Source organism: Perna viridis, chromosome 11, assembly GCF_037379345.1.
Source record: "Perna viridis isolate PV_CMFRI_1.1 ecotype Kerala chromosome 11, ASM3737934v1, whole genome shotgun sequence".
In the NCBI taxonomy this organism is placed as follows: domain Eukaryota; kingdom Metazoa; phylum Mollusca; class Bivalvia; order Mytilida; family Mytilidae; genus Perna; species Perna viridis.
In genome coordinates, this window is record NC_142455.1 from 32819190 (window position 1) to 32833585 (window position 14396).

Here is a 14396-nt window from a genome sequence, read left to right on the forward strand (position 1 = left end):
AACCTTTACCCAGAATATCATATGTAAAACCTTTACCCAGAATGTCATATGTAAAACCTTTACCCAGAATGTCATATGTAAAACCTTTACCCAGAATATCATATGTAAAACCTTTACCCAGAATGTCATATGTAAAACCTTTACCCAGAATATATGTAAAACCTTTACCCAGAATGTCACATGTAAAACCTTTACCCAGAATATCATATGTAAAACCTTTACCCAGAATATCATATGTAAAACCTTTACCCAGAATATCATATGTAAAACCTTTACCCAGAATATCATATGTAAAACCTTTACCCAGAATGTCATATGTAAAACCTTTACCCAGAATATCATATGTAAAACCTTTACCCAGAATATCATATGTAAAACCTTTACCCAGAATATCATATGTAAAACCTTTACCCAGAATGTCATATGTAAAACCTTTACCCAGAATATCATATGTAAAACCTTTACCCAGAATATCATATGTAAAACCTTTACCCAGAATGTCACATGTAAAACCTTTACCCAGAATATCATATGTAAAACCTTTACCCAGAATATAGCTGTTGTTTTTCCTTTGTCCTTCCATCCATTAAATCTTTCATCAACAATATTTCTAACTGCTATATCTCCTCAATGCCAGAATATTTTACCTGTTTTGTAGAAGTCCAACAATTTCGATATACAATGTAACTAAATGCTTGCTAGACAAGATAGAAAAAAGGGGGGAGGAAAATTAAGGATTGAGAGGGATGAATAGATGCAGTGAGTGTAGAAAAAAATTAAAGTATTCTATTTGAATTGACCATTATGCAGGGATGATTTTTTTCCCTGCTTTTTAGCGGAATTCTGCTAATGGAAATCCGGATTTTACCATTACAGTTCTTTTTTTTTACTGTTTATTTATTTTCTATTTTATCAGTTTTGTTTGACGACTGTAAAATCATCCCAGATTATGGAAAATACATGTTACATCTTTTAGAAAAACGTTTTCTAGAAACACTTTTCATGAAGAACATGGTGAACATATTCAGTGTCCTTTTTTCAGGATATGAAAAATAATGAAACAACATTGCTTTAGGTATTTGTGACTGTATTATGTAATTCTGTTTTGTCTTCTCTGTTTAATGAGGGCATTGTTCCATTTTGATTGTAAGGCAATGTTTATGAGTTTAAAAAATGATTCTTTAGTAAATGTTTTTTGTTTTAAAAAAAACATTAATCAGATTTGTGTTGGGTTAGATATTGGAATTTTTAATAAATGGATTAGTTTACTGTTTGGATTTAAAAAAAAAGAAAATTTCATTTGACTTAAAATAAAAAAAAAAGAAAAAATGTAATTGCATTATTACAAATCGTTTAAGCAGCAGGTATGAACTAAACACCATGTCTGTCTGTCTGTTTCCTGATGTAGATAAAACTCCACACTTTGGACACATGAACTTACACAGGGTGGTTTTACAATGTTGAGAATATTGGTAGGACTACTCTCAGTATTCTAAGTGTATATTGAACATAATACTTTTGTTTATATATTTTCTGTGCCATATGTTTATAGATTCCCCCCTTTTTTTTTCAGAAAACATGCGATTTTTCTTGTTACCTTGTGGAGGTATAGGTGTTGATTCAGATACTGTGTGGAATGAAATGCACACCTATATAGCTGCTAGAACAGTGAGTTGTTTAATGTCCTTTATCAACATTACCTATGAAAGTGAAAATGGAGTATGTATCAGTTCTACAAATGTATTAAAGTGTGTTCAGTGTCATAATTTAATAACATTTAATGGATTAAATATAAATAATCATGAAATAGCAAATCTGGAGATGGATGGTAGGGTTGTAATGATACATCTCCCCTATGTTCTTGTAAAGCTACTACATTGAGAGATTGACTGGCGAAGGTCCTAGTCCATCCATGACACTCCTTAATTTATACTCTAATCTGTTCCACTGCACAACAGCCAACATTTTTCTCAGTTCTTTTATCTGAAGTCCATAAAAAGCAGATGATTAATCTTAGAAAAATTTGATCTTCTTTTCAAAGTGACTATTTCAGAATGAAGATGACATATAAAGCTCTGCTTTGATTCGCTCAATTTTATGACAATTTTTATTGTTTGTGTCATGATTAAGTCTTTCTCAGGAACAATTAAGAGTAAAGAGTATTTCTTTGAAAATTCAGTTATAAACATGCACAACATTTTATCAGCCAAAGACTACTGATACTTTAATGGGAGTGTTTAAAAGGATTTTTAATTACCATACTTTAGACTTAAGTGAATTTCCTAGTTGAAAAACAAAATATTAGTCTGGATTTTCTGGTGATGTTACTTATACTGCCAACCCTTTTATATTCACAAACAATATTTTTTATTTTCTAATTTTTTTAAATTAAGAGCATGAACTTTCGAAGAAATTAAATTTTCCAAACCCATTTTTTATTGCATGGCAACTTGCTGATCATCTCAATTATGTTTCATTGAAAATATGTTGTACAGTGTATCTTAAGTACCCTGTAGGAGATAGGAGCTGAAAATATATTATTTCGTTTTCAATCAAAACATTTTGCAAATCACGATGATATGTCTGATAGATCTTCTTGTAAAATTTCAAGTTTTGCCATTTTTTACCATTACTGGCTATTACTATTTCATACCAGTTATCCATGCCAGGCATATTTAACCATTCCTTGTTTTTCTGTTTGCCATGGACATGTACCTTGAGGTGTAGTATTGATTTGAAAGCATTAAAAAAACCACTGTTTAATTTTCTCCCTTACACCTGTTCTCAAATCTATAGGTAATAATGTCTGTTACCATGGTTACTGATATAGTATGTAAACAAAATTCTTCAGAAACCTAATTGATATATGTAACATTGAATGTTCTGTTAATTAGCTATTAGGTGGGTAGGTATCAAATCTTGCCAAATTTTGCCACATTATGAATTGAAATAAAACTATTTTTGCTATTAATGATCATTATACTTGTGACTTGGGAACATTTCCCGTGTTTTGGTATAACTGGTCTCTCTCTGGTGGTAAAAAAAATCAAAGGTCATACCATTGATCTGTTTTACACCATTTCTATAATTGACTTCCAATATGTTTTTTCCAGTGTGTTATTTCACACCCTGTTTCAAAAGAGTTCTGTTGATAATTTTCAAATTTGTCCACACCGAAGGTTCTTTCACACCTTGAATGTGTTATATTTTGAAAATGCTGCCAAGTGTTCCAAACTCTGCAAACCATACCCAGTTAAGTTACAAAATTAGTTACATCTATTGTCATTTTGAGGATTGGATGACATTTAATCTATTGGGCTTATCGCGCCCTGTATAGAAACTATATTCTTTGTTTAATGTAAGCTTACAGAAGCATCAGCCTACAGGAAATCATGTCATCTTACTCCAATATACAATGTAACTACGAAATATAACTATATCAGGTCTTGGTGGTTGAACATAGCCAGTATGACAAAGTCTTTGGTATGGTTGTTTGACCAGACAACAACCCGGGCTTTTTAAAAGTCAATGGTGCTGTGTTTGATACCATTTTACTTCTATCTTTTTAATTGACCTTATATTACTAAGAAAACAATTTCCCCCGGAGGACCGATTTAGCCTTATTGAGAGGGTATGATCAGTAATTTTGCCATGCCGTTTGAAGTGTGTCATATTTACCCTGTAAGGTGGCCTAGATAAGAATCATTTGTTGATTGTGAAAATAATCTGATAAAAATACAGAGTAATTTTTGATATTTTCTTATAAAGAGGTCAACTGTTGCAGAGTTAGTTATTGACCCATATCTTCGACTCAAGCCTGTTAAGTGTATTACTTTAGGTTTCTAATATCTAATTGAAGTGAAGTTTTCTTAAAGACAATTTTATATAAAATTGACCTTGTGCTTTTTTAAATATCTTTAGTAGTAATATGCAGATTTCACAACCTTGAATTTGACTAAAATCAGATTACTTACTGATCACATGATTAATAGAACATACGTTATGTAAACCATTAGATTAACCCTCAAATTTAATTGGGAATATTGATTTTACTGAACAATACCAATTTTTCATCAAAATTGACATAATGGTCTTGGGTACTTTGCATCCACTTATAATCCTGGGTAATTATTTGGTAATTAGTTCTCCCCAGGTATATACAGTGTGCAGTCTTGACGTCATAAAGGCATTGACGTAAAAATGTACAGGAAAATAACATTCAATAGTTCTTTCTTTGTGTGAATCAAGGGCATTGTGATCAAACATTATTTGTTTGATGTTTTATTGTGTAACAAATGAATAGTTTGAAGACTATAGAATTTTGTAGTCTTATTTCAAATTTTTGATATTGATCTGAAGGTATTGATTGTAGTGTAACAAGTTGAAAAATAAGGTTGGTTTATTTTTTTCTTAGACAAGACTTTATAACTTAAATGGTTTTGGTATATAGAACTGAACAAATGAATTATCTCCTTTTAAACATTGGCATGTTCTGAGACACATAATTTAAAGTCAAATCCCACCAATGTACTGCCAAGGGAATTGTCTTTTCTAGTTTTACCAGTATACCTGGTCCGTGCTTCCTGTTTTTAGTGGTCTCCAATGTTATGAATGTATATGTGGTTTTGTTTTTGATGAATAGCTCTTAACATTCCTGGTTAAACTGATTCCTACATTGACTTAGAAATAGTTTTTTTGGTGGTGCATATCAGTGTATAATGATTTAGTTACAGGGTTTATTATGCAATGCTTTGTTGAGATAGGTTATTTTCTTGCATGTAATGCAGTAACAAACTTTGATAATTGTAATGACATTTCCTTTTTCTGTTATTGAGGTCTTTGGAGATCTTCTTAATGATTAATTTATTGGAATTCGTTTTCTTTTCTTCCTCTTATTTGAAGGTTATTAAGTTTATTGACATGGAATTTCCCTTCATAACGTGGTAGAAGTGAACTTTGATATTTCTTGATTTTAATCATTTACTTCTCATATTAAGGAATTGGAATGTTAATTAATATTTTGTAGACCATAAATAGTGTACCTGTGGGCATTAGATAATCATAACACAGCGATACCATACAAAGAAAGATAACTCTTATATCTTTAGACCTTGACTGGAGAGACATCATAATATATGAATTAAAAAAAAAAAATGTATATTAAATTGAATTACTTCTTAATCCAAATATAGAATTTTGAAGGGAAAAATTATTGAAAAAAAAATACATCAGAAAATCAAGCAAATTAAAAAGAAAAATGATATGATAGGACATTATATTGAATGGCTGTTAGGTTAAGTGAAGCTTACACTCCAGCTCTATTGGAATACATTTTGGAGATGTCTGTGTTGATTTTAAATCATGTATAATTATCTTGTATATCTACTTGTAGGCTGTGGGGTGTGTAGTTGACCTGTCATTGAAAGTAGTGTCAAGGGAGTTGAAGGTTAGTCATTCATTTTTTTACATGATTTTTTTTCCAGTTTTAGATTATAATTCAATGTTTGCCCATTTTTAGATTTTACCATTCTTACTTGTGTTTCTATATAGTGTATTCATCTTTTAAGATTGACACCTCTGTAAAATTATGTCTGCAATTAATGCTTAAGTAAAAACAGGTAACAGATTCATATGACACCTATTTATAGATTATTTTTCGTCTTTAATTTGAATACATGTATAACCTATTTGCACATAAAAAGATATGGGATAAAAAAATTTTATGAAATTTCACAATTTAACATAGCTAGAAGAGAATTGCTGTGATATACTTGTCATTACGAATTATTGTTAGGTATTTGAATCAGACACTAAAGAAGTCCTGTTAAAAACAAACCAAAAAAACATTAACATAACAGACTAAATGCGAAAAATCAGTAAATTGATTTATATCTTAAAAAAAAAACAGATGCATAAAATATTAAAAAAAAAATTCTTGAAAGAACAGGAAATTACTGTAAAGTGATAAAATTACTGTTGCATGCTTTCTGATGCAGTAGATAAGACATTATAATGTTCTTCAGAATTCTGCAAGTCATCACAACATTTTATGTATTTGTACTATAGTATATCATTGAAGAAACTAAATTTGTGTGTTATTTTTCAGAATGGCTTTGCAGTAGTAAGACCTCCTGGGCATCATGCTGAATCCCATCAGCCTATGTGAGTTTAAACATCCATTTATTGTCTAGTTCTTACTGTATAAGTGTTTATTTTCATGGTGATTTACCGTATTCTTCCGTGTATTACACACATCTGTGTATTCCGCGCACCCCTTTCCCGACAATGGAGGTAAAAAATACAAAATGGCTCAATGTTGTTTTTGTTGACAACTTTGGTTCTGAATCCTGGGAAAAAATTCTAGAAGGTCATTGTTTTAGTGTATAGAAACAGTTGAATTATACATAGAAGAATACAGTAACCTTTACTATATTTACTGTTAAAGTTTGAATGCAAAAATAATGTAATGCAAACAATATATGAATATAAAATAGTTATTCATCTTTGCTTAATTTATTGAACTGTTTGTCTACCGCAGAAATTAATTATGTTATGCCAAAAAAAAATCTCAACCTGAAAAAGAAAACATGATATTTACTCACACAAAAAAAAAAAAGAAAACATGATATTTACTACACACACACACAAAAAAAAAAGAGAACATGATATTTACTACACACACAAAAAAAGAAAACATATTTACTACACACAAAAAAAAAGAAAACATGATGTTTACTACACACACAAAAAAAGAAAACATGATATTTACTACACACAAAAAAAGAAAAGATGATATTTACTACACACACAAAAAAAGAAAACATGATATTTACTACACAAAAAAAAGAAAACATGATATTTACTACACACATAAAAAAGAAAACATGATATTTACTACACACACAAAAAAAAAAGAGAACATGATATTTACTACACACACAAAAAAGATAACATGATATTTACTACACACACAAAAAAAGAAAACATGATATTTACTACACACACAAAAAAAAGAAAACATGATATTTACTACACACACAAAAAAGGAAAACATTTATACAATATTTAATGTTATAATCAGAATCCTACACTTCTAAATATGGGAATACCTTACCAGAATTAGGAGATAACCCTATTGTAATGTTGATTTTATGGTGGCAAATTCAGTTAACTGGCAACACTTAAACGGACCCAGTAATTGGATCAAATTCACCTCCATCAAATACGTGATTGGCAACGACAAATCTTCATATACAATACAGTTATCTCCATTTTGATGCAGAAATGTATATGTGAAAGTGACATTAAAAATCCTTGAAAATAAATCTGTGCATTTGTGAAAATTAATGAGACAGCCAATTATTGAATTGGCACCCTGAAAATTATGGTGTTATCCAAAGAATTTCCATGTCAAGCAGATATTGGTACAAATCAGCATTCTTGAAGAAATCTACCTCTATATAGAGAAATCTAAATTGAACCCCTTATTGGATTTTGAAATTGGTTTGATTTAGTCATGTGTTGGGTAATACTTTTAAATTTAGATAAAAAGTCATTAAAAAGTGTCCAGTTTAGGCTGGTTTCTTGATTTCTCAGCTTTCAGTTTTCTGTATATATGTAATAATATTAAATACGAAAAAGTTCTGAGATTTACTCTGTGTTTGAGGCTCCATGTTTATCTACCATTAGAGTAATTCATACAAGAATTGTTAACAATAATTATACTTATCTTTTTTTCAGGGGATTTTGTTATTTCAATTCTGTGGCTATTGCAGCTAAGCAGTTAAGGGAGAAAATGAAACTAGAAAAGATATTGATAGTGGATTGGGTGAGTTAACAACTTGTATGTCTTTGATCTATTTACTGGGTTCAACTAGCTGCTTAAGAACCATGAAAGTAATTAGTAAAGAAAATGGGAAAACCAAAAACATGAAAGAAGAGGAAATTTGAGAAAGGTCCTTGAAACTTTTTGATTTATCAAAGCATTAATGAAAGTAAAAACAAATTGTACTTAAAGTACTGAAACTTGATTGTTGATTATCACTTAAATTTTTGGTTTATTCCTAAATAGACCATACTCCTAGCGTTTCATTTTTGTCTGTTTAGGAAAATCTGTGTAAAAAAATCTGCGGTACAAAAATCTTTATCCTTGATTTATCAAAATAGGCCTAGCAAGTCCTTAAAAGTGATTGATTATTGTAGTAAAAAAAATTATGAATTATGAATCCTGCTTATTTGGAGAGAAAATAGAAAATCATACATGGCTTTTTTCAAATCATGATGTCACCTCCTTTATTTGAAAGCTTGGTGGTCCATTTTATGGACTGTCAGATATATCTAAGAAAGGAAACAAAAAGTCTTTAAGTATGATAATATGTATATTATATGATGTAGCTATGTGTTTATTCCAGCATTATATTTTCAGGATGTACATCATGGTAATTCTACACAGCAAATTTTTTATGATGACCCAAATGTACTCTACATATCTATTCATCGTCATGACAATGGTAACTTTTTCCCTGGAACTGGATCCATTGAAGAATGTGGTACAGATAAAGGTCAAGGGTTCAATGTCAACATAGCCTTTGGAGGTGGCCTCGAACCCCCAATGGGTGATGCAGAATATTTAGCAGCCTTTAGGTAAGTAGAAGTTGGTAAATATTTACTTCCCTCACAAAATAAGAACTTGGAGTTTTAGATGTAATTATTATCTTTAGATATACATGTATAACAAATTAAATAAAAGAAGGTCATATAAGCTTACATTAAAATATTAATAAATTGACTGTCAAAATCTGCTGCAACCTGAAAACTGACTGAATCTGTCAGGGGACATCATTTTTTAACATGTTTTTACTGGTTTATCAAATGTTTACATTTAGCTTCTCTTTCACATACAGTATAGTAAAAGCAAAGCATTGTAAATAAAAAATAAAACAAAAAAATGGCTATAATCATTGTATATTTTTTCAGAACTATCATAATGCCTATCGCCAGAGAATTTCGTCCAGAAGCAGTATTGGTATCATCAGGCTTTGACGCAGCCAGAGGTCATCCTCCACCTCTAGGGGGTTATGAAGTGTCTCCTGAATGTAAGTTGTGTATTTTAAATTAATATGTATTTACTTAGTAATATACAATGAATTCCATAGAAGAAAGAAAATCTTGTATATGTTTCAATTACCTAGAAACCCAGGCTTAATATAGTTATCAATAACCCAGAAACCCTGCCATAGTTAAATTCTCAATAACCCAGAAACCCTGCCATAGTTAAATTCTCAATAACCCAGAAACCCTGCCATAGTTGAATTCTCAATAACCCAGAAACCCTGCCATAGTTGAATTCTCAATAACCCAGAAACCCTGCCATAGTTGAATTCTCAATAACCCAGAAACCCTGCCATAGTTAAATTTTAAATAACCTGGAATCTAGTCGTAGTAAATTTCAATTACCTGGATTAGTCTCAATTACCCTGAAATCCTGTCATAGTTAAATTCTTAATGACAATGAAACCCTGTCATAGTTAAATTCACAATAACCTTGAAATCAAGTCATATTTCAATTCCCAACTTAAAAATTTATTTTTTTGTGGAAAGTTCAACCCAAACATTTTACTGAGTTTTTAAGCTTATATAAACACTGACTAATTTTTCAGGTTTTGGTCATATGACTAGAGAGTTGATGTCATTGGCAGAAGGGAAGATAATTTTAGCATTGGAAGGTGGATATGATTTGTCCTCTATTACTGATGCTGCAGAGATGTGTGTCAAAGCTTTATCAGGTGATGAGGTATGGTATTGTTTTTTTGTGTAGAATGTTACATGTGCTCAACCCTTCCCTTATTTTATTGAAGAATGATATATCCAAGTTAGGTTTGTTTTACTTGAATAAGTGATTTAGCTTTTAATGTTTATGGTCCCTGCACATGTATCTGTCATCTATCTTCTTAAACTTAATTCTCATCAATTAAGATATTATTCTGACACGTTAACAATGTCCAAATTAAGATATAAAGATTGAGGAAAAGACAAATTGCTATTGATATTATAGTTCTGATAAATAGATTGTGGAAAAGACAAAATTTTAATGTGTATTGGTTGTGAAAAAGGCAAGTTCTCTGAAAATAGCAGTATATGTTTGTATGTGTAATATGTGGTTGGTATGCTGTAGGTATAAAATATCTATTATAGTTACCATCTGTGAAAGAAGAGGAATTACAGAGACCACCATGTGCCCACGCCTTACACACTTTTGAAGAAGTTCTCAAATTACAAGGTTTGTACACTAATATGGCCTACTTTCATAATAAATCTTATCTTCATACTGTCCTCTAATCTTACCTCAACCTAAAATTCATGGCTTGAAAATAAAGATGAGGAGAAACTCATGGCTTGGAAGAATATCTCAGTTATGAGATTTTATGAAACCCATACCAGAGATTTACTTACAATGATCAAAGCTGCAATTGACTTGTTTGAAAAAAGACTACTGGGACATAGTATGTGTCAACATTGAATTTGATTCATCAGTTTATGAGTTAAATGTAAATCAACTGTTTATACGAAATATAATTTCAGCCAAGTATTGGCCAGTACAGAAATACCTTGGAACTATTCAGTATTCATTGATTGAGGCACAAAAACGGGAGATGGAGGAAGCTGATACAGTGTCAGCCCTGGCTTCTTTATCAATGGTTGCTGGAAAGAGGAGGTAAACACTTATAAGATAAAGCAATCAACTCTCTTCTGACTTGATTCTATTCAGTTGAGACCCTTAATCACAAGACTTGGTAAATTTTTTGTGGGAAACTTTATTTTACATTTCTAAAGTATTGTAAGTTAGCCATAATAGTAGTGATCCTTCTTCTTCTAGTAGGGAGGTACAATTTTTCTTTTCTTCCGCCTCTTCATCTAGTAATGAGGTACAATTTTTCTTCCTCTTCTTCTAGTATGGAGGTATAATTCTTATTATTATAGAGGCTTATTTGCAATTTATTTTAAGAAGCCAATGCTTTAACATGCTCCTTTTCTGTCTTTACCACTTGACTTACCACTGAAAGTGTGCGAAAAAATGTATTTTAACAAGAGCAGTACTTTTAATGTATTTTTATAAAGCACTTTCTGTTGGTACAAAGATGTATAAAACTTTGACTCTTCACCAATATTCCTCTATAGTGAAGGTCAAATTGAATTGGTCTGTTAGCTATAATATGTACACAGTAATCAATTTTACATTTTATTTTGTAGTAGTTCTATTGAACAAGAGTCAGAACCAATGGAAGAGGGAGACTCCTAAATAAGTGATTTGTGGGCTTTTCTAGACTTTAGCAATAGAAGAAAGTAATAGATAAAGGCCAGAATAGTTAGCTAATTGGGCTTGTTCAGGAGCGATGGGCAGACAGAGACCTAGAGATGATATTGTTGGAACTTTTTTGTTATAAATACATGCCTTGTATTAGAGAGGACCACTACAAGAATGAAATAAACCAGTGACTTTTTGTGTCTCGTATTGTTATATGAGTTTTGATATTAAATTGTAAAATGAACCCAAATTTGTTCACACATTGTTAGTGTTTTGTGATATGGAGATATTTTAGGAACTTGTCTATTTACTTTGTATTTGAATGACTTGTAGTAGATATTTTGTATATAGATAAATTTTCAGATGTTCCCTATTTGTATAGCCTTAGTGCAATATGTTTCTGTGATAGCTTCTGTTTTGAACATCTTCAATATAAACCTACTTTTGAAATGTAAAATCTGTCATAAGATTGTTCTCATGGAAACAACGTATAATTTTGGCCCTGTTTGTGTTTGTATACAAATTAAGAACATCATTGCAAAAATTTATTTATTAAAAGGGGCAATGCTATCACCTTGCATAATTGCTTCATGCATAAATGACATAAAAAAAACTTTAAGATAATTAGTTCTACATTACGTGAGAAAGAATTTTTTCTGCCGAATAGTTATTGGTACCTGAGTTTGTTGAGAAGAAAATATATTTTGTATTGTTTTAATTTCAGATTCTAAACTAATGTTCTTGTATAAATGTGTAAGATATATATATATATATATATATATATATATTTAAGAATGTTTTTCTTTGAAATATTGTATAAAGATTTGTAATGAGAAGATGGTTTTGTTGAAATTGTTAGAGGTTTCTTATATAAGGTTTAACAAGACTTACTGAGATATTCTGCAATTTAGCAGTCTGAGGTTTGTGACACTTTTAAGTTAGCAGTTATATATCTTTATGGATATAAGACATAGTGATAGTTTTGAAAAATGCAAAACTTTTAAGAAGACAATATTTTTCAGTGTGTACATTGTGTCTGAAATCACATTCCAATTTTGATTTTGGAAAAGGAATAGTGATGTTTTGACTTGAAAAAAAAAGAAAATAGTGTGTACTTCATTGGTCATCCCCACAACTTTTTATAGCATTTGAGATGGTCATGTCTTTTAAGTGAAGCCCTATGTAAAGTTTTACCTTTTTATTGAGGCCTATAAGTGTATAAGTTTCTCTGTTTATTCTAGTATGCAGTTATGAAGTACCATTTAGAATAGCTGATACATTGATAAGATAAAAAATGATTTATGTAAAAAATACTTCTTCCCCAGAATAGAAAAACCTGGAAGGTCCTTTAAGGGGAAATTTAGAGAACTTTAAAGTACATTTGTTATTAATTGTAAACAACTATATCAAGATGGCGTTATGGAAAGAAAATACTTTTTGTTTTTTCAACCCAATAACTGGTATGGCTGATGAAACTGATATAAGCTTTGTTTGGCCTGTGATAGGAAAACAGGGTTAGGCAATTCAAATCAAATCGTTGGTTTCCTGAGCCTCTTCTTTTAGCAGGGATTATGTTAATCTTATAGACATGTGTGTTTTGCATAAAGAATGTTTTTGTATTTTAAGCATATCTTCAGCTTTCAACCTTTAAAGTGGTGTCTTTGGAGAAAATATAATTGAAAGATGTCTTCAGGCAGCATATACTCAATTAAAAGGTCAAGGCATAAGATACTTATAATTGATTGTGAATTGCCTAATTATAGAAGAATGTGAGTCAAGGGTACACACACATATATACCCTGATGTTCAAGGTTTATTTTACTGTTATTCTTAAAGTATGAGAAACAAGGGTTCAATTTAATGGCCCTAATTGTAGGGGATAATAGAATCATTATCATATTTTTATCATTGAAATTGTTGTTACTTTGCAGCATAATTCAGAATCAATTAAGTGTCGCCATCAATAAACATCATCATATTACCACTATCTCTGTTCTGTGTCTATTAAGCATTTGTGTCGGTTGACTGTTAATGTTCTGTATCTATTAAGCATTTGTGTCTGTTGACTGTTAATCTAAGACAAACTAGGATTTATTTTGTTACTATTTTGAATATTGAGATGTAAATTATATGTGTGAAATATTTGTACCCATATTTTTTCACTTTAAGTGAAGGCTTGTTGCTTTGTATATAAAAGCATTGAGCACATTATTTCTAGTCGCACTCATTACATTATTTGATGGAGGCCTAGTATTTTAATAGAAATTGAGAATGAAAAGTTTTAACATGAACTTTTATTGGCAAATATAGAAATAATTTGTAAATATTTTGTATCAATTTCACAAAGTTATCTTATGACCAAAGTAACTTTCATGATTTGAGTAAAGAAAATTTTAGTTGATTGTTAATTTTAAGTTTGTTTATATTTCTGTTGCAAGAATAGTTATTTACCGTTCAGAAGTTGAGGAAAAAAATCTTGGATTTGTTTTTAAATGATTTAATCATTAAATGAAATTTATACAAAAGAAACCGAAATGAATATGAAGTAATGAAAATATACCAGACTTTTATGTAGACCTATTTGTTTGTGACAGTATGATTTTGAATATCTGACTCAAATTGTCCTAATATATGAATTGAAATGAACATTGAAAGGTAAAAAGGCTCTTTAGTCTCACAAAACTTCATTCATTTTCTAATAGATAATAAACATAACTGATCTGAGTTTGTCTCCATTTGTTATCTGAAATATGTCAGTATGTGCCCATTAATTTGCAGCATATTAGTTTAATATAAGTCATTAATAACCATTTCAACATATTTATTCATGTTACCATGGCATCTACTTGTCACATGACTTGTAATGATGCATCATGAGTCTTACTTCATGTTCATGTTACCATGGCATCTACTGGTTGCATGATTTCCACTGGTGCATCATGGGTCAAGTTTTACATATTCATGTTACCATGGCATCTATTGGTCACCTGACCATTACAGATGCATTATGGGTCAAGTTGTACTTTTCATTATTTTGGCTTGTGAAGCAGATATCTATGAACCATATTATTTTTGTTGTTGGTAACAGTAG

General features: G+C 30.5%; 1 protein-coding gene across 14 annotated transcripts in view; it reads left to right on the forward strand.

Annotated features, from left to right (window-relative positions):
• The window catches only part of LOC148603771 (histone deacetylase 4-like), a 105379-nt gene extending 93824 nt beyond the window's left edge, over positions 1–11555 (forward strand). For all 14 annotated transcript variants that reach the window (XM_088552453.1, XM_088552454.1, XM_088552462.1 and 11 more), the window contains 10 exons: positions 1574–1668; positions 5393–5446; positions 6107–6162; positions 7741–7828; positions 8426–8643; positions 8977–9095; positions 9660–9793; positions 10195–10279; positions 10582–10714; positions 11251–11555. In XM_088552453.1, the coding sequence (XP_088408579.1) occupies positions 1574–1668; positions 5393–5446; positions 6107–6162; positions 7741–7828; positions 8426–8643; positions 8977–9095; positions 9660–9793; positions 10195–10279; positions 10582–10714; positions 11251–11299 (1031 nt within the window). In that variant the 3' untranslated portion in view covers positions 11300–11555. The remainder of the gene's footprint in view (positions 1–1573; positions 1669–5392; positions 5447–6106; positions 6163–7740; positions 7829–8425; positions 8644–8976; positions 9096–9659; positions 9794–10194; positions 10280–10581; positions 10715–11250) is intronic.
• Positions 11556–14396: the final 2841 nt, after the last annotated feature.